Below are 21,728 nucleotides of genomic sequence, written 5' to 3'. Positions count from 1 at the left end.
CCATTGGGAAGAGTCAGTGTCTTTGAGGACTCCGAAGACCCGATCTGATTTACTTCATAATTTTCTCTGTTCAAAACTAAAATTATTTTATCCTCCCAGTGTAGGTCTTTAAGCCTCGGAATGTATCTGGTAGCTCTTATCTGGCCTGATTTCAGGGGAACAATACAGTATATAGGCCATTGACAAACATTGTAAAATAGACTAAAGGCGGGCTTTTTAACATAACATGGGACATCTTTTAATAAGATATCCTGAAATATCCATTTGCCTTTAAGCTAATCTGGCCTTATAGACATTTTGTCAATATGAACAAGTAATAGGTTTATTCCATGCTGAAAAGAGAAGAGAGAAAACACGTTTTGGCTGTGGAGTCTTCTTCGAGTGTTCCTTGTTCTATTTTGTCAATATGTTGGAATACTATTTCACTATGCTTTCTATCAGAATTGTCCCTCTATGCACATACTTTGTATCATTTTGCTTAAGTGTCAGTGTCATTTTGCTTAATTGACCGTGACACACTTGAGTGACTTTGACTGTGAAATAGGTAGATCCTCATAAGGAAGAGCATTAATAGCCTATGATTTTCAGAGTATAGTTCTGCTTCATTGTCAGCTCTGTTGATAAATCTTGAATAGGATAATGAATTTACCTACTTCATGTTGCAAGTAAATCATCGAATACAGTACCTACATGACAATAACTTTATGAATCTGATGCAGTAATGTTGTTTCTTTTGACACTCAGTATAGTTTTTTGTAGAGTTCAACTCTAACAAAGGTGGTTTCCAAAAGCCCAAAGAGCAAAACCACACTTGTGCATTAGTCTGTATCCACCAACATCAGCTAAACAGAAGGAGACCTTCATTCCAACATATCCAAACAGAGAAAAAAATATTTTGTAATGCAACTGCAAAAATGAGAAACCTTAAATATTATATCATCATTTTTGGCTGTCATTCTAAAATAAAATGTCAAGACTGGTTTACAATGGGTTTACATTTTATTTGGAAATGGTTTGTATAAAGCAATTATAATTTTGTAATTTAATTTTTATCGTTTACAGCACAGGTGACAAGAAAGGAAAGCATGTGACAGAGCCTCACTTTAACATATTTTTTTTATACAGTTGACACCGAAGACTTTTCACCTAAACTCTGAACAGTGTTACAACATGTCATTCTGTTAAAGACGAAACAGTACACTTACAGCAACAATACACAACAGAAAGCTCTTCCCTAGATTATTTCTGTATTTGGCACTTAGTGGCAGGCATCTGGTTGACAGTACTGGCATCTTAGTGACAGTAAGCTGGTTACTTTTTTAATAAGACTATTTTGGCCAATATTATGTAATGGTTTACAACATATTAAAATAAGTACATTGGGGGCATTTTTTACCCTTTTCTTGCCATTGTTAAATGGCTGTAAAATTAAATCTTGTCCATTTTTCTTCATTGAAATTCCAATTCTGAATTGACTGTACATTTTGATTTCATTTTAATATTTTGCGACAAAGTACAAAATGTTGTTTAAAAACATTCTCTATTTGATATTATTTTGCCCAAAGTACACCTGAAGAAAATGTTTTTCTTGACAGTTTAAGAACTACAAGGCAACATTTACTGTATGTACTTTATTATGTAAATGCACTAAGAGCCTTTTCATGAAAAATATATGTAAACAAAGATCTTGCACTCAAACTTCCCAAGATTGTTTTGTTTTGTATTTCACAATACACAATAATAACTGATAGTTCTTTAAAAGGTTCAACTGTTCAGAAGATGTCTTAGCCTATTCATTCACACAGTCAAGCACCTTTTCTGTCAATTCAAATTAAGATACTGCAAAGATTAAGGAAAAATTGTGAACTATCTACCACACATTTTAAGCCTTATACTGTATTTGCTGATCTCATATGGACGCATAACCTCTGGTAAACAGGCCAGACTGTGTTCAGAACTGAAAACTAGGTTGATGTTTTGATGTGGTACTACCATGGCTATGGCTCACTTAAATGATTCCAATGACGGAGCACTAAAACCACATCATTCTTGTATCAGGAAGCTATAATTTTTTACAGTATGCAGAAGTGTTGACACTTTATATTTCAGAAAGGTTAATCATGCAGTTAATTCTATTGAAGCTCTGAACCACGGTTTAGGCATATTACCGTTTAATTTGGTAGCATTCACTACCAACTTTATACAGCACACCTTTCCTGTCAAATGAGTGAGACTTTGCTCCCTCTTTCCCATTGTTTTAACTGGGCTTGTACAGTAAGACATTTTTATTAACCAAAATCTAGTATTCATTATTACTAAGCCTGGGGATGTTTACTGTCTATTGCAAGTCAGTTTAATATCACTACTGCAGACTATCCTTCATACCTTAAGCTGTGTGAAAAATAACTCAAGAGCAGACACAATTGCCTTATAGTTCTCATTACAATAACACATACACTGTATAGATCTAGTCAGAAGGCTCTGTGCATTTGTTCATTAGTATTGAGTAGCAAAGCTATAAAAAAAAACCTACCACCCCCTTCAGATGTAGAAATGACAACCAAGCATTTTCAGAATACACTGTGAAAATGCTTCACAGTACTGTGAGAAACTAAAAAATGGAAGTGAATATTTGCCAAGTAGTTCTTTAAATAAAAATGAATGTCTACAAAATAATTTGCGTATAAAGTTATTATTAATCACATTTGTGATGCTTACTTTACAACTAACTGCACTTTTAAAAGAATTTGTGTGTGATGTTTGGAAGTGTGCTTTTGCTTCATGCAAAATCCCAAAACATGCAGATGATAGCATGCAGTTATAGCTAAAGCTAAACTGTTGAGATGTGCTTTCAATTTTTAATTTGGGATGAATGGTAACAACAAGAAAGGTAGGAACCATTAAGGATTCTCTTGAGAGGCTGTTTGGGCAAAGGCATACTGTACAAGATACTGACCTTAACTAAGCACATTTTCACAGCAGGAAAATATCCTTTGTGACATTAGCAGAGATTAGCAGACTGATAGGCACTGTAATGATACCAGCAGTTAACCACCAAGGAACCAACAGGAAGCAAGAAAAACTGTGTGAGGAAGACATCATGGCTTCATTACATGAGAAACATACTGACTCCAGAACATGGGGATCAGGGATTCAACACAATACAACATGGAACAAGAACACCATGCCAAGAAAACCCTTAGCAAGAGGTACAGAAAAACAGTGAGTTTTTAACATGCGACAGCTAAATCTAGTCTCATCAACACAAAATCATTTTGTTAATAAAAAGGCAGAGAGCTAGGCCATGCCGAAATTGTTTGGTGGTTGGTACAAAATAGATCTGGGTAACTAGCTAATTTTTTAAAATACAATCTTTAAATAAGTTGTTGGATTATGCTCATTAATGCTATAAATAGACACTAACAGCACACCTTATTTATACAGAATGTGTAGTGGGTCCATTGTCATCAAATAAAGGTCTGTGCGGGAGGTGGACAGTTTGACTTTGGCCAGCTTTCATAAAACAGAGTTGCTAGTTGTCCATATACTGTATACTCACCAGGAAATTCTGACTGTTTAACTGTAGTTTTAATAATCTGATATTAATAAAAATGTTCTCGTCAACTTTTAAATTTCCTCTTGAAAGATAGAAAAGAAAATGAGATGAATGTCAGTTCAAGGTTATTAAAACTGACCAGAACAAGTTTTTAGGCCTGGAATACCAATACGATCTGATGGTAGTGCTTATAAATTCTTAGAACTTACATTCAAATGTGATTCTCAAAGATGTCGCTGTGTTATTTTTACTGATAATTTAATGCAAATCTCAGGAACCCGATTAATCAAATTAAACAAATTTCCCCTAGGGGACAATAAAGCTTGAAATTGAAATAATCATTTTAATTTATTGATAATTGACATTCCTAGTATTGTCCCAGGACGTTAGATGACTGAAAGATATGCAGAACTTTGCATAAAGTGATCATGAAGCTTAGTGAAGGAGATCAGGAAGCATGGAGATCAGTTGTTCAATGTGCATATACGTACTATATACATATTTTAACAATAATGTTAAACATCTACGGCAGCTTTGTGAAGAGTGTAACTATATCCAAGAAGATTACAAAACCAAAAACAGGCTAATATATCTCTATATGTGGCACTACAAATGTCAAACTTGAATTTTTCCCCCAGCTCCTAAAGAAAACAACCAACCATAAAGTTAAATTATTTCATTACTTTTTACTCAGTGCCTGAAACTCAAATGAAAACCAACATCAGATCTACGAACACACACCAATGACTAACTTGACTTATTTTGTACATTGTTGTTGCAAAAATTTGTTTTTTTCTGCAATGCTCTTACACTGGCAGGATCTATTGCCCGCAGTTTGCTTTCCCCATGCACAGAAAGACAGAACGACAGAGACCAAGAGACCAAGGTGAGTGTGTCATACAAAGGGACAAAAAATGAACAGAAACAAGATATCCACTGACAACGCTGGAAGAAACATGCATATGCTAAAGATTCATACTTAATGCTTGCAAGTGGCTGAGGTTAAATTTCCAAGCTACATGGACCTCTAGGAAAGCTGAGTGTTAAAGACCGAAGTCTTCTGTGTCCATGCCTTGTTGGAATATCTTAATATCCAAAGGAAGAAGCACAGTGTTTTGCTCTGGAGGTGGTATTTGAGGCGCTCAGTTGTCCAGAAGCTTTGCTGCAAACACGCACTGTGCTGGCTCGTACTTTACAAAGAAAATTTAGTTCCTTGGCCTCAGGGGTTAAAGTTCAAAGGCTGGAAAACGAGATGTTTCTGGCTTTAACACATCAGATAGATAGTGAATTGCTCCTGCCATACCTGCAAAAAAAATATCAGGGTCAGAAATTATCTGCTCAGAGCACAAGTAACTATTTATATGGTATTATGGCATAAATGAAGACAACCTTTTTATGCAACAAACATTATCCCACCCTGTCAACAAAGTCCGATGTTTTTAGCACGTTCTAGACTAATCAATAGGAATTCCAGGTTGAGTAAAACATTAAAACAGTTTTAATTCTAATAATATAAGCATTTTAATATTATTTTTTTCAAGTTAAATTTCAATTCCATTTGTCATGTTTAAGTTTTCTGCAATAATGATCATCCAAAGAGGAATGTTAATGCACCATGATGTCTTCTAAATGTAATACTTACACTCCAATGTCAGCTACATTCAAAACTGAACCACACTGTGCTTGAAAGAGAGAAGGAGAAAAATAGATGTTCCTACTAGTGAATTATTTAGATAACTTCTCCTTTTCACCAGCCTGAAGAGGTTTAATTAAGGGATTGCACCCACAGTACACAGTACATGCTTCTAACATAGTTTGAATCTCTCAGTACTAAATGTAAACTCTCTGGTTATGTAAAAAGTTTTGCACACAAAAATTGTAATCAGATTTTATTCTTCTAAAAGCTAAATTTTTCAAATTTATTTCAGAACTCCCAGCAGGACTGAGTATAGACCAGGCACTGACAATAGCCCTGCCCCAGGACTCAGATGATAATACATACCAAATCATTACAGTACTGCATTCCACAACACTTAAAATAAACGCTTTGGAAACAAAACCTCCTAAAATATCCCAATATACCCTCAAATATAAACCTTGTATTTTAACCCTAGTTCAATTATTTTTTCACTAAAATTAGACATTACTACTGTGGGGTTAACAGTTTTGCAAGCTTCTACCTACACAGCCCGCTGTCATGTCTCATGTTAAAACCAGGCTGTGAGAATTCTGTCTGAACCTGCTGCTCCTTTGCTCTTCTGGAGAGGCTTTCAGAAGTGGGCTACCCCAGTCTGGGAGTAGGGCCTCTAGGGACTGTCAGTATGAAGCTCTTTCAGCCATTCAAAAGAAACTTACACCAGTTATACAGTACCTGAAAACTCCACAAGAACTTTCAGCAAAAGCTTGTTTCCTATGTAACTGATTCAGAAAGAACTGGGAAATTTAGAATGAGGAAGTTGTACTGCACATATGAAATCTTTGTTTCTCAGTTATTTTTTTGCTCAACACTGCTGTGATGAACAAAATGAAAACTTAAACAAATTTATGATTTTAATAATGTTTTCTGCTTTTTTACAGATGTGTCAATTCAGAATCTAAATGTTGTTTAAATGATTGCACATTTCTCTGTATAATGGTAACAGTTAAAAATTTGGTTTACTGTTTTATTTTATTCCAAATGCAACACATTTCTGTCCTTTTCATCCCCCCCCCCCCCGCCCCCAATCTCTCTCCCTTTCACTGTATTCTTGTCTCCATCATCACCTCTTGTCATTCTCTCTCCTTCAGTCTTTCCCTTTCTTTCCTTCTGTCACTGTAGTGATGTCACAGTCTCCTTCTTAAAAGTAACCTTTTCAGTCTCTTCCTGTAATGTGTATACTTCTTTCTACCTTTGTGACGTGTCAGTGTTCTGTTAGCATAAGTTATTGCACTCTATCAACCTGGACAAAGCCAAACCTTTTTTATACCAAACCAAACCACTTACTTTTATACCTGAAAAACATCAGATTTATTTTAGTAAGGGTAGAACTAAAGGTAAGAATTTTAGTTACATAATTTGTACATTATGTTCCAACAATATCCCCAAGGTACTAATAAGAGTGTATCCTCAGATCTCTTGTCAACCTCAAGAGAATGAGCTTGTACATTCTTTTCAAAAGTTAAATACATTTTATTTATAACAGGACAAAAAAGACAAGAAGTGGTATTTACTAGTGTACATAAGGTATTAAATTGAGTTATAAGGAAAATACTGTAGATAGCGCATTGCCATTTTGTCTGCTTGATACAGTACATATATTATGTACTGTACTGTACAGTATATGGGGAACTGCATGTTGAATCAATCTCTTGCCCAAATACAAAGTTAAGTGTAGTCTTCCTCTACAATAATTACATAGGGCCCTTCATGACACATCTCAAGGTACTGTACATTAGAATAAAACAAATAGCAAAGACATTAGAAGCAAATATGTACAGATTTTGTACAAAAATTAAACAATTAAAAGCTAGTGTGTTAAAATCACTTTTAAAACAATTCAAATGTACAGAGTGACTTGCAAGCAGGCTAATCATTCCATGGTCTCTTAGGATGTTGTGTCCTACTTTTGGAAACTGAAAGAAAGCACGAGTATAAAGAACACAAAAGACCTTTAAAGGAGATCAGAGTCCACTAATGTAGTCAGGTACCAGAGCATTCAAGCCCTTAATGATGAGCAGCAGTACTTAGACTTTTATTCTGTAGTCAACACAGAGTCAGTGGAAGGAAGCTAAAACAGATGGTGTATGGTCATACATTTTAATTTTAGTTCAAATCTGAACAGCTGTGTTTGGACCATGCGCCAGCCTGTTAAGAACAAGTTGGGATACACCAGCAAGGGCTACATTACAGCAGTCAAGCCTGGAAAAGAGATACAGTATGTACTCATTAGCTTCTGTTCTAAACAAACTGCTCTCCTGCTAATCAGGAGAGATGTTTAAGGGTACAAATGTTTCTACAGTCATGTGAAAAAGAAAGTACACCCTCTTTCAATGCAATGGTTTACATTATCAGGGCATAAATAACAATGGTCTGGTCCTCACCATCTTCTATAATTACACAAATCTACAGTATACTTAGATAACAGACAACACATAACAGATTTCACTATGTCATTATAAATTCAACAAAAAGTAAGCCAAAATGCAGAAACCATGTGGAAAAATTAAGTACACCCTTACTGCTTCCATAGGAATAAAGAAGGTAATTAGCAGCCAGGTGCTGCTAATCAAATGCACTTGATTAATTGATCATCAGGAAATGTGACCATCTCTATAAAAGAAGAAGTATTGGCAGTCTGGTGATCTGGAGCATTCAGGTGTGTGTTAACACCATGTCAAGAAGAAAAGACATCAGCAAATAACTCAGGGAAGCAATTGTTGCTGCTCATCAATCTGGGAAGGGTTATTAGGCCATTTCCAAACAATTTGAAATCCATCATTCTACAGTGAGAAGGATTATTTACAAATGGAGAACATTCAAGACAGTTGCCAATCTTCCCAGGAGTGGGCGTCCCAGCAGGTCAGACCGTATAATGCTCAGAGAAATCGCAAAGAACCCAAGAGCTACATCTAGGGTTCTACAGGCCTCGGTTACCATGTTAAATATTAAAGTTCATGACAGTACGACAGTAAGACTGAGCAAGTATGGCTTTCATGGAAGGGTAGCCAGGAGAAAGCCCCATCTCTCCAAAAAGAACATGGCGGCACGGCTTAGGTTTGCAAAGTTGCATCTGAACAAACCACAAGATTTCTGGATCAATGTCCTTTGGACAGACAAGACCAAAGTGGAGATGTTTGGTCATTATGCACAACGCCATAATTGGCGAAAACCAAACACAGCGTATCACCACAAACACCTCATACCAACCGTCAAGCACGGTGGTGGAGGGGTGATGATTTGGACTTGTTTTGCAGTCACAGGACCTGGGCACCTTGCAGTCATCGAGTCAAACATGAACTCTTCTTTATACCATAGTATTCTAGAGACAAATGTGAGGCCATCTATCTGACAGCTAAAGCTTGGCCGAAACTGGGTCATGCAACAGGACAATGATCCCAAGAACACCAGCAAATCTACAACTGAATGGCTGAAAAAGAAAAGAATCGAGGAATAGTCAAATCAAACTCCAGACCCCATTGAGATGCTGTGGCAGGACCTTAAGAGAGCTGTGCATAAACAAATGTCCTCAAATATCAATTAACCGAAGCAATGTTGTGAAGAAGAGTGGGCCAAAATTTCTCCAAAACAGCGTGAGAGGCTGATGAACTCATACAGAAAACGAGCTACAAGCTACTGAATCATGGGGCGTACTTAGTTTTTCACACATGGCTTCTGCATGTTGGCTTATTTTTTGTTAAATAAATAATGACATAGTGGAATCTCTTATGTGTTGTTCGACACCTGAGGTAAGATTTACCTAATTTTAGGACCTGGTAAGGGTCATATGATTTTTTATTATGTCCTGATATTAAACCATAGAATTGAAAGAGGGTGTGCTTTCTTTTTCACATGACTATGTTCAACGTTTCAAAGCTCATAAAAAGAAAGTCACAACATTGCAAACTTGAGCCTCAAATGCAACAATCTGATCAAAGATTACATTAAAATGGCTCATCTATGTATTTGTACCAATTTAAAAAACTATGGTTCCAAAGTCAAGGTTAGAAATTGAACAAGACTTAAGTCAGAGACTTTCCAGAATAATACAACATCCCACAAAGAAGGTATTTGTCTCATTATCAGCTAAACAATTTATCCCTTTCAAGTACAGTACCACACTTTAACAAGACAGGTAAATATCCAAATATTATTTAATAATCAGAAAATAAACATTCGTGTTAGATACAGTGGGTATAGAAAGTCACCACTCCCTTTTGTTGTATGACACTGAAAATAAAAACAAATTAAATTAGGCTTGTTCCATTTTTATTTACCCACAGTAACCTACATCAGCCAAGTGAAAATAAAATTCTAAAACATTCTGAAAATTAATATTACAACAGTAAAATATCTTATTTGAATTAGTGAACACCCCCCTTACAACTGCATTTGTAAACTTGCTCAGGTATAATCAATCACCTTACAGATCACACAACAAACTAACTGGCTCCCACCTGTGATCAATTGTGGTGATTTTGATTAGTTCAGAATAAAATCAGCTTTTTTTAGAGGATTCCACTGCTTGGAAGTGCCTTTCAAAGCAAAGAATCCACTATGGGTGGGAAGGTGCTTTCAAAAGAACTTCAAGATAAAGTTGTGGAAAGGTACAAGTCAGGAGATGGATGTAAAAAGATTTCAAAGACTTTAAGTATCCCATGGAGCACAGTCATTACAGGCCATCATTACGAAGTGGAAGGCATATGGCACCACCCAGACCTTGCCTAGATCAGGCAGTCCCTCCAAAACTGGATGACCAACCAAGAAGGAGACTGATCAGAGAGGCTACCAAGAGGCAGATGGCAACTCTGAAGGACCTACAGGCCTTTATGGTAGAGACTGGTCATTGTGTGCATGTGATAACAATATCACAAGAACTCTACAAATCTGGCCTCTATGGGAGGGTGGCAAGAAAAAAAAATAAACAAGACTTAATGTGGCTTTTTTTATTTTATGTTTTGCTAAAAAGCACCTTAAGGATTCTGTGGCAAAGTGGAAAAAGGTGCTATGGTCAGATGTGACCAAAATCAAACTTTCTGGCCGAAATGCAAAACAGTATGTCTGGCAAAAACCCAATACATCTTACTATCCAAAGAACTCCATTCCTACAGTAAAGCACGGCGGTGGCAGCATCCTGTTGTGGGGGTGTTTCTCTTCAACTGGGACTGGGACACTTGTCAGGATAGAAGGGAAGATGGATGGTGCAAAATACAGGCAACTTCTTGAAGAAAACCTGCAGCCCTCAGCCAGGGAGTTGAAAATGGGAAGATGGTTCATCTTTTAACATGACAATGAGCCAAGGCACACTGCCAAAGCAACTGTACAGTGGCTGAAGGACAGGAAGGTGAATCAACGATCACCACGCAGTTTGACTGAGTTTGAACAATTCTGTAAGGAGGAATGGGCAAATATTCCTCCCTCTAGGTGTGCAGTTGGTAGAAATGTTTCCAAACCGACTCAAGGCTGTAATTCAAGCAAAAGGTGCTTCCACCAAATATTACCTCAGGGATGTGTTCTTTCATCCCACCCAGTTATTCTACTTTATTTATTTATATAAATTTTGCTTTCTTTTTTTCACTTGGATGTTGCAAGGTACTGTACAACTTGTAAATAAAACTGGAAAAAGACTGATTTCTTCTACTTTTTGGGCTTTAGGGCAACATAAGGTGAGCATTTTGAAAGGGAGTGGTGACTTTCTATACCCACTGTATATGTAAAAGCATTGCTTCATCCGGAAATGTAAAAAAAATATTAAATACTAATCTGCATTAAATCTGCATTAACACTTGATGGGTTTTTGTTTCTCTCCTTCCTATTGCTTTCCATCAAGTCCATCAAGCCCATTCACCCTATTTGATCCTGGTTTGGCAGTGTAGTTACTAATGCAAGCTCTACGTCTGTGCAAATGCTCAGTTATTGTAGTTTTTTTACTTCAGAATGTCAACTATAAAAATAGTGATTTTTAAAAATATTTAAAATTACAAGCTTAAATTACAGAGAAAGCTACATGGACAAAAATGTCACACAAACTTTAATCTTCAGATTGATGCCAGACAGCTTGGAAATGCTGCAATAATAGTACGAGGCAATTAAATTGATTAAATAAATTGGGTCTGGGAAAATGTTATGACAATTTCAGATAATTGCTTCTCACACTGCTTCCTGCATGTAATTAAAAAAGCAAGATATTACCTTCAAACAGAGAGTAAGGTCTGTCTGGGATACGGCATCCATGTGTTCCATAGTCTAAACACCACTCCGCAAACTGGAAAAAAATACAACCATACCAGTAAGGGAAACTCTTTCAACAATTGCTACTCATAGCATTTCTGTTTGTTCACTTTACTAGGTGGTCTGTTGCTAATTTTGTTGATAAAGCGTGTGCAACACTCTGAAACCCCATGTGCAGGTATTCCAACTATGCTAATACTAAATACTGCAGCTAATTTGTAGTACCTTCCCTTAAGAGGAAACAGCACTTGTGTTGAAGATTGAGACAATACAATATATGGACGTACGTCAGAGTTGAATTGCTAAGATGCCATCTCGGGTTAGGAGCATAATTTACCCTTGATTAAATCAAAACTTTTACCTGCAGACCAGTCAGAATTTACAAGCTCTGATTGTCAAACTCAGTGTTCTGATGAGGCAACATCAGTGTTCTGTGACGGAAAAGTTATGTTGGTAATTGAAAGTGTAATAATATACACAATAAATATATACTATATTATATATGGATATAGGTTATGATACATAAACATACAGTAGAAGTTTAAGGAGTGCACATAAATATCAGGGATTACAGAGGCCTTTATTTCTACATTAAAGTTTCAAGTAATTATGTTAGTTTTGTTGTAGTTATGAAATATTCAGCTAGTGGAAAAGCACTGCACACTTTCTTTCTTCACTTTTCCTACACAGGAAGAAAATATTTTTCATGAATCAAGAAGTTAATATTCTCCCAAGAAGGGCAGGAAGATTATTTTAAAATACTGTAAATACTGTGGCAATGTTAAAGCTACCTAGCACATTTCAGGAATGATTTGAAACTTAGAAAAACTATGCAAGTTCATTAATATTACCCGATTCCCTCAACAGTCGAAGCACAGCCTCACTATTACCTTAAACCTGATTTCAGGGGACCATATCTCCCCAGGTGCACAACTGCAGTACAGCCTCTCTCACACCTGTACAGGATTGTCACCCATTGACACCCAACTCCATTCAATCGCTCCTGCAGGTCTTTTCAAAGAACCTGAAGATCCTGCAAATCTAACACCGCTCCTGCAACGGCCCACCTTGCAGGCTCGGTACAGGTACTTCTTCTCCTGCGTCAGCTTGTAGAGAGAGAGGAAGGAGTAGCCGTTGCCTGCAGTCCCATGGCAGATACCATAGCCCTTGCGCAGCAAGCCCCTCTGCCAGATGACCTCCCCGCACTCCACCGCATCCTTCAGGTACTTCTCCTCCTTGAAGACCTGGGATAAACAAAGCACAGCACTTATTCCTCATTCAAGAAGAATCGGCAGCAGCACTACTTGAAATATGATTATTGCCAACAAAGGATTGTGAGTTTTGATTCTCCAATTTCCTTCTAAGTATTAACTGAATACTACATTGCCCCTAAGGCAAATAAGAAATGAAAAACAAAGTCAAAATAAGAAAATACCTGTCTCTAGAAATAAATAAATAAGGATTCCAATACTTTCATCTGTCGCTCTATAGAGGTTTACAAAGTTACAGATGTCTGTAAAGATGCAGCCAAACACTGGCACACCTAAGTTACACGGCTGAAACATTTTTTCTTCTATTTTTCAGTGTGGAGTCTGTTGCATCTCCTCACTTGAAACAAAATGCCTTGTATATTTATTTCACTGGAACATCCAAACTGTCAAATGTTGTCCGGTGTAGAAGAAAAAAAATGCTAAATAAAAGAGTTACCTGCTGTAAAGAATAAATGTCTGGTACACTAAGACAACCTCAGACATGCAATACTCGTGAAAATATATCAGAAAATCTCCATTCCATACAGTGCCAGGAATGGGCTACAATCTATAGACCAGGACTGTTGCAATTTCCAGGCAGTGAGAAAGGATGTTGCTAAGAACATAAGAGTACAACCAAGAGGAGGCCATTTGGCTCATCTAACCCATTTGGGAGTTTGTAGTTAATCGAGGATCTCATCTAGCTGTTTCTTGAAACAAGCCAGAGCTAAACAACATAGCTGGGTAGCTTGTCCCACACTCCCACAACCCTTTGAATAAAGAAGCACTCAGGTAAATCTGTATGTTTTTTCTTCCCCCTGCAACCCTGTACTGGATAAGTGGATGAATGGTTGGATATACAGTATAATGCTACACACTCAAACCAGGACCAATTTTACAGAAACCAATTGACCTACCAGTATGTCTTTAGACTGTGTGAATATTTCACTACCTTCTCTTCTATCTTTCCTTTGTTTCCAAAACAGGGTGAATCTAAACTAATATCACATTCATCTCCATCATTTTCAACCAGCCATGTTATTAGGGATCACAGAAATATCATAACTGCCTGGTAATGTGGCGACTTCTATCTTATGTAATTTATTTTGTAATACTCACAGTATTTAGGTACTGTATAAGCAGTTAATTATGGTGCTTTGTTTTCTCTGTTTCTCCCTTGTTCTTTGCTCCCCATGTAACTTTTTTCTTTGGAGTTTTAATGTTTTATTTCCTTTCCACTTCAGTTGAATGTTTCTGGATTTCTTTTTGCATCCTTTTGCTAAGACAATTGGTGCTCATATGATTTAGGTGTAGTCCCTTTCATCTGTACAGTTGGCGGTGGCCACTGAAAGGTTTCCAATAGCTGAGAAAGCTGAAGCCTTCTTTTGCACACCATGCCCTCACTGTGTTGACAGATTAATAGTTGTAGTTGTTCACCTTTACCTGGTGCTGGTGAGATTCACAAGAAAACCACAGATTTATACCTTACCTTGTTGCAGATGGAAAGCATGCTGTTTATACAAAATGTCATTTGTACCTACATGAAAACAACAACTGTGTGGTGGCCTGCCTTAGCTAGGAACCTGGTGAATCTATGGAGGATATAAGACACTTTGGCTCCTGGGCAACAGCAAACTGTTGTCTCACAATCCCTGGAGCATTGTTTTGTTGCCATATTGCAGAGAATGAAGTCTCCAAGAACCACAACGTCTATTTTTGCTTCATTGGTAGTACAGGCATTAACCTTCATTAAGCCCAGTGTTTGAGATGTCATATCTGCAAGAGAGATTTCCTGTAAGCTTCTGTCTTGAGCTCCTACAACTGGTTCCAGGTCAAGGACAGGAACAAAGATGTTTGATATTGACTTTGTTTAAATCTATAGGGTACTTCTAATATTATGTTTACAGTTCTATCATGAAAACTATGTGCTGTGAAGCAGACATACTGGCACATATATTGTGTCACTGTTTATGGAAAATATAGATTTTTATATATACCACATTCCACTGCTCTAAAGTGCAGTAGTCATTACTGTACATACAAGTTTATTTTATCAGGTAAATCAAATAAGAAGAAATGCTCATGATGACCTAATAATAATGAACTGTAAGGGTTATGAAGCAGGCAGATTTAAAGCACCGACTGGACCCGTCAGAGTGAAGAACTCTTTTGAAGGTACTACAGCAGTGTCCCACCCCCTGCACTCTGGAATCCAGAGCCCTACTCTGCACTTCTGCCTGCAAGTGAAGTTTTAATACACCAGTTTTGTTTTCAAATCACTCTAAAGGAATGCATAAGTAAAAAATGTTACTACTTTAACAGACTGGTGTTATGAAATTTTGCTTTCTCACTCTTAGAAAATCCAAAACATATCATTTCAAAAGAAATGCTAGGACACGCAATGTCATTAACCTAATGACAAATGCAAAAAAATAAAAATATTTCTATTACATTAACATGTTTAATGGGTGTAAAGATACATTATTCTAAAAATGTACAAGCCATACTTTAAATTTATGGTTGTTTTACTCTGAAAATAACACATTCAATCCACTAGAGGTCAGTATAATTTGGGATAATTTGCAGGATAACTGGAGACTCCATTTATCCAGCTTTTTTCATTTCTCTCCCTGTTGCTGTCATGGTTACCTTCACAACAATCTCTCTGTAACTTTAACCTCCATGCAATATATACTCTTAAAAAGGCTTCTTTTATATTTTTCAATATGCAAGAGATAGCAACTACTAAAGCACTGGTCATCTTTGAAAACAGAACTTTAGAATCTATTTAAATTTAAATCTATTTAAAAGTATTTTAATTAAAGTGTTGTAATTCTGTCCAGATTGAATCCTGAGGATATCTGTGAATGAAGAGTTGCTGTGTCACCCTCACCCCCTGGGTGTCCAAAAGCAGAGTGGGCTGTGGGAGATGGAATTCTGGTTAACGGATTCCATCCCAGTGAAGTACGTGACTAGACTAACTGTTGAACTGAACAGTTGAACATCTGGTCCTGGAGCAGCCAGTTATATTGCTATTACAAATTTATCTCTGCATACGTATTTAATGACAGTATCCTAACAGGATGTGGAACATTTTCTTCTTGAACAGCAACTAGGTATTAAGCAGCTATCAAACACCAGTGTATCTCGTAAGTGTACAATTTTTCGCCTTTATAGATTGCTTTTGTAGTACATATAAAACTGTCCAGGGAGCCTCCTGAGTGACTGGCCTGCGTGATACACCCAGGGGGTGAGTGTGAAGGTCTTGAGACATCAGGGTGACACAGCAACTCTTCATTCACAGATATCCTTGGAGGTAGTGGCTGAGAGGAGAATGATGTCCAAACTAGAGGCCATCATGGACAACTTCTCCCATCCCCTCTATGACAGGCTTGCAGGAATGAAGAGCACGTTCAGCAATAGACTGATTCATCCACGGTGCGACAGGGAGCGCTACAGGAGGTCATTCTTGCCGTCTGCCATAAGACTGTACAACGCATTCACCTTGCGTCTTGGCAGAGGCAACATCGACAGTGACCTGTTTCTGGACTAAACGCATCTACACATCTACTGCTACATCTGTTCTCTTTCTTTTTCTTTTTCCCGTTTACAACCACTTTTTGTGCAATATATGCCAGGGACCTGTGCAATACATTTATATTTATATCTATAGTTACATCTATATTTATATTCATATGTGTGATATGAGTGTGATACGATTTTCTGTGTACTGTTCTGTTCTAGTTTGTTCTTGTGCGTCCGGACTGTGAGTAACTCTTGTATTGTATTGTATGTATTGTACTATTATTATATAATTCGTTACACTGTGGCTGTGTTGTGTGTATTAAGCTGCTGTTGCACTGCAATTTCCCTCACGGGATCAATAAAGTATCTATCTATCTATCCTCAGGATTCAAAGTGTTAATCTGGGTCACTCAGGAGGAGCCTCCTGAATGACTATGATCATGAGTTTGCACCTGGTCATGTGACAATTTGCTCACCACTGCTGAGGGTAGGGTGGGGTTATCTAGCCAGGACACTCTCAGGAACACAGTGACCTCTTGCTGGCAATTGATGCTGTCAGTGAGGGATGTGCTTCTCCTTCAATCAGCACTGAACATAGCTGCCTGTTATGCATTAATAAAATGGCTCAAAGGTGGACAGGACAGGGGAGTCCACCTACACTCCTTCACTTCTCTGTGATCATTAAAACACATTTGGCTAATTCAAATCAGTGGAGTGTAACAAAACATCATTAAGATCAGATCACTTTATTGGCCATATACAATTTTTTGTATTAGGAATTTGACTTTTCGCATACCTCAACTTGGTCTCCATGAGACACACAGACAGGGAGAGAAGCTTGGGGTCAGAGCGCAGGGTCAGCCATTTACACGGCACCCCTGGAGCAGTTGGGGTTAAGGGTCTTGCCCATGGGCCCAACAGAGTAGGATTCCTGTGCCGGCCGCAGGAAACAAACCGGAACCTTCCAGCCACAGGCGCAAATCCTTAGCCATAGAAACACCGCACCACCCAAGGATTAATGTTTCCTCAAACCACGTGTAAGGTAAGGCAGGCATTTTGCTGCATTTAAATTTCCTTATATTGACTAAAATTATATATTCCTAATACTTAGGATGCTGCAAACCTTTCCAGATGAAATGCTGAGCCATAGAACTCTTACTGACCATGTAAGCTTGTATCAGCATGTGGATCACTCCAGGAGCCCCATGGCACCAGTGGACCAGACGGTCAGTTTCATTACTAAGGGATGATGGGTAGTTTCCAGATCTGAACTTTTTATGGCGTACATAGTCAATGCTGGGCTTCACCAACTCTGTCAGCATTTCTTGACTGACCTTCACTCCTGGCTGAAAAGAAAAGATTGATTTTATTGTTTCTCTTTTCCAGTGGAAAAAGCAATTCTTCCAGTGCATAAACACAAATCAAATGATATACAGGACATACGGTAATGACCTACGAGTGAAAAATAAAGGAGGACAACTACATATTTCAGGCAAAAAGATGAATAGAACACTCATGTGATCCCGTACAAATGGTTATAGATATGATTTTGACATACAGTACAAGGATTCATTATCCTTGAAAGTTAAGAGAACTGTTTTTGGGACTCTGTTCTATATGACCTTTCATCCTAGATCCTTAAGTCTTTAATACAATATGTAAACATCATCGCAATGCTGCTCACTACAGTCATGCAAAACACAGGAGCCTTTCAGGCACAGTGTACGTGCACAGAAAGATTATAAGAGCCACTGTTAAGAAATCTTAATAAACATTTGTTTTTCTTCTTAATATTTCCCCTTTGAGACAGAAGTCAAACTGATTTGCTACCGCTCTGTTCCTTTACAATTTTAATACTCCTGCTCTTTGTGGGCCTCTACTTATATTTTCTTTTTTGCTCCACAAACAGCAGGGGCACTGGATCCATGCCAGATCATTTATTTTCCTCCCTCTGTCTTCCTGTCCTCCCCATGTGGACTCCAGTAAGCACTACGAATTGTATTTGTTGTTTCATATCTAATAGGCACAACAGATGAGCAGAGGGAGTCTTGTGTCATTTAAAACCAGACTCAGTCTTTGTTGAGTATTATATAAAGCAGCACCAGGTTCTACTAGAAAATGCACATCCCAGTTCTCGATTTGAAAGACATTGTATAGCTTATTAGTTTTCCCTTACTTTTCCTTATTATTATTAATTTAAACTAAACAACATAAGCTCTCAGTAACTGGATGCACGTAAATGCAAACTTAGGGGCATTTTGGAAACTCTAAATATGAAAGCTGTTTGCCTCTCAACTTCAGAGGCTGGTTTAATAGAGCGGATTAGGAATCAATAATGTTACAACACCAGATGGCGCTGCACACAACAAAACTAATGTTTGTTACAAATTGATTTTTTTTAATCATAAAATTACTGCATAATATTTTTTTTAATGGGGCTGAAATTAAGATACTCTCTGTGCTGTGATTAGTATCCCAGGGAGCTTGCTGATCATTCAATTTTGAATATATACATTACTTAATTGTCCATCCAAAAGGGTGGAGTATTTATTAGCTTGCAGGACACATGGAATGAACTGTCACACTTTACTGATCAGCCTAAAGGATTTCTAGCTGACTAATCCTCTCTCTACCTCTGGTGGTACTCTGCCAATTGTGTGCCACTCATCGAACTCATTGGGGACACCTGGTCACAGTGAGCTAGTGACGTGAACCTATGCTCTAACATGCAACGTCAGAATTATAGACACCAACCTGGTTGGCTCTATGATACAAAACTTTTGGGTATCATACCTGCCATGACATTGAAAACCTGGCTTCTTTTAAAAAAAAACAGCGGGTTGATATAATGAGATCAATTAGCTACTAGCAATCAAACAGCCTAGACAAGTCAAATGTCTTCCTCTTATTAATAGCCAATATCAGGTTCTTATGGTTCAGTCATCTCAGTTCATTAATGACTTTTCTCTTGCTCAGACATCTGCTTTAAATTAGTTTAATATCTGCATATTTAAAATATTTTAAAATCAAATAGCACCTAAAGAGTTCTGTCATCCTATTTACCACCTGATTAGATTTACCCATACTTTCAATACTAAACACACCTTTTTTTTAATAGCTAAAGACACTCTGTTAAATTCATTCCAACATGTTCTTTGTTTGAAAAGGTACTGCACCTTCTATCCCAGGTGTTTCTATTAATATGCGTCATGTGATCAGTTAAGAGACACTGAATGGTTGTCTCAAATGAAAGATGAACAGACGAATTAGCTTATTTTTTCATCATTTCAGAATTAGCAGTCGCCCTAAAGCTAACTCACTTAATTATCTCCAGGAAACAACTTGTATTTGATGCAGTATGTGATCCTGAAATTTCTTGTTGAAAGACAGCACCACTTTCTAAAGATATCTTTATATAAATAAATGTTTAACATGACATGACAGAAGAAAACAGCAGAGCTGTATCCAACATTTGTACCTGCATAAGCATGTAGTAGATGCCAGCCAGACCATGTGCAGCACCAACATACTGCTTCCGATGCCACTGATACAGGAGGGGACAGCGATCCATTTTCTTCTCTTCTTTGGACATATTCTTCCCAGATTCAAGAATGGTTTCAACAACCTACATAGATAAACCCAGACAGTGTTTAATTCACCTTAAGTGCATTGCTGTACTGGGCATGAAATACAGTGCTGATTAAAATGGATTCAATTTCAATGTAATCATTAAAAATGAAGGACATCTGCCGGTGTTAGTGTTTTATACAGTTATGGGGTCAGGGGCATTATAAACTGTTACTGTCAGTGTTGCAAAGTTAGTCATAAAAAACCCTTTTGTCTTTGGTCTGTTTAAAAATTCAAGGCTTTCAGCAAGCATGACCAAGGTCATACGAAATCTTTTCCAAGAAAGACTTTCCCTACAAAAATTGGTTTGCAAAAAGAGCTGCATTCAAGTACAGTTATTCCATCTGAAACTGGGAAATGTGCTTCTCTGATTTACAAATCACCCCGAGAAGAATGAAAAAACATGGTTCTATAGATGCTGGGCCAGTGCAGTGAATGCCCGCAGGTACAACTGCTGAAAGCTGGTAATGGAATGCAGGCAGGATTAATCGCAGATGATTACACTTGAATTTAGGCTTGGAAAATTCCATTTAGTCAGGATCAGGAAATAGTGGGCCTGTCAGATCCACTGTATAACGTCCTTGCAGCTCTTATAAGATGATGACACATTGGCGCAGCTCTCAGTGTTTACACAAATGTTTTGTACATTTAACAATACAACTTACACAGAAATTCTTCATTTGTGTTTCAAGCAATTCATCTACAATAAACTTTATTCAAGCTGACTTTTCTTATAAAGCTCAAAACAATCTCAGCTAATCATTCAAACTACAGTTGCCCAGTAATGTAATAATGATATCAATACAGACTAAAAATGTTTCTCTCTGCTATACTAATAAAGCAAAGGCAAATCTTAACTCATAGTGGCTGGAAAATGTATGGTACATTGAAGAAATGTGGCTAGAACAATATTGCTTGACCAAAGGGTCTATGATCCAATTCAGATGAAATCTTGTCGTTTTCAGTCTACTGGGTATCAACAACAGAGGCAGATTAGATGATTTGAAGCACGTTAGGATGTGTGTTTAAGAGACGGAGAAGTCAGTTCATTTTCTAGCCACTCTGAAGTTTGTACGTTTGTAAGTGCTGAGACGTTAGTTTCAGTGATCACTGCCTAAGGTTTAAGGCTTTCTTCAACACCTGAAGAGTATAGGGTTCAAGCTTTAACACTGGGTCAAGCACACAGCATTTTACAACAGAAAAGCATATTACTGTCCCAATTAAAAAGTAAAAGTAAATGAAAAAAATACTAAAACAATCTTCAAAAATGGACACAAATCACATAAAACACAAATCGCAGTAAGCAATAACTCAGATTATTAACCCTAATAAAAATGTGTTTAGCAGGGTCCTAAAAAAAAGTCATTGATCAAGAAGAACAGATACTGTAAACATGGAAGACATGTTTCACAGCTAGGCAGCCAGTACTGTTTGCCAGCTCAGTCAGTAGTAATAGCCCCTACATCAGTACATTCCTAGGTTAAGGAATATGGTCTAGATGAAGCCATTTAGCCATCTAGAAATAAAATATTAAATTGGATACTTTTGAGTTAAATACTATATACAGTTGTATCCAAAAGGTTGGGCACCCCCGGCCAAATTATGTTTTGTTGATTTTCTAAGTGAAAACACAACCTCTGAAGCAAACAAACTGAAACTTGACATATTTCTGCAAATTTGTATGCCCAGTTACTATTTGCTGAATTTAACATATTGAAAAAAATAAAACAGTAAATGTAGCATGTGCAAAAGTTTGGTCAGTATTAGTATCGGTACTTAGTAACACCCCCTCTGGCGGAAATCACAGCCTCCAAATGTTTCTTGTAGCAAGCTAACAGTCTTT

The 21,728-nt window shown here is 37.4% G+C and overlaps 1 protein-coding gene across 3 annotated transcripts in view; it reads right to left on the bottom strand.

Moving 5' to 3' along the window:
• Positions 1-980: 980 nt before the first annotated feature.
• Positions 981-21,728, bottom strand: part of lancl2 (LanC lantibiotic synthetase component C-like 2 (bacterial)) — a 43,830-nt gene continuing 23,082 nt past the window's right edge. Inside the window, exons 5-9 of one of the 3 annotated variants that reach the window (XM_088919153.1) lie at positions 19,737-19,883; positions 17,422-17,604; positions 12,551-12,727; positions 11,445-11,517; positions 981-4,859 (exon numbers count right to left, since the gene is read on the bottom strand). In XM_088919153.1, the coding sequence (XP_088775279.1) occupies positions 4,783-4,859; positions 11,445-11,517; positions 12,551-12,727; positions 17,422-17,604; positions 19,737-19,883 (657 nt within the window). In that variant the 3' untranslated portion in view covers positions 981-4,782. Of the gene's footprint in view, positions 4,860-7,411; positions 7,455-11,444; positions 11,518-12,550; positions 12,728-17,421; positions 17,605-19,736; positions 19,884-21,728 lie in introns of those variants that run through there. The other 2 variants (XM_088919154.1, XM_088919155.1) reach the window with 2 other exon arrangements.

The sequence above is a fragment of the Atractosteus spatula genome, chromosome 6 (assembly GCF_055471065.1).
Source record: "Atractosteus spatula isolate fAtrSpa1 chromosome 6, fAtrSpa1.hap1, whole genome shotgun sequence".
NCBI lineage: Eukaryota > Metazoa > Chordata > Actinopteri > Semionotiformes > Lepisosteidae > Atractosteus > Atractosteus spatula.
Note: the sequence above shows the minus strand (reverse complement) of the source record. Positions and strands in the feature narration are given on the sequence as shown.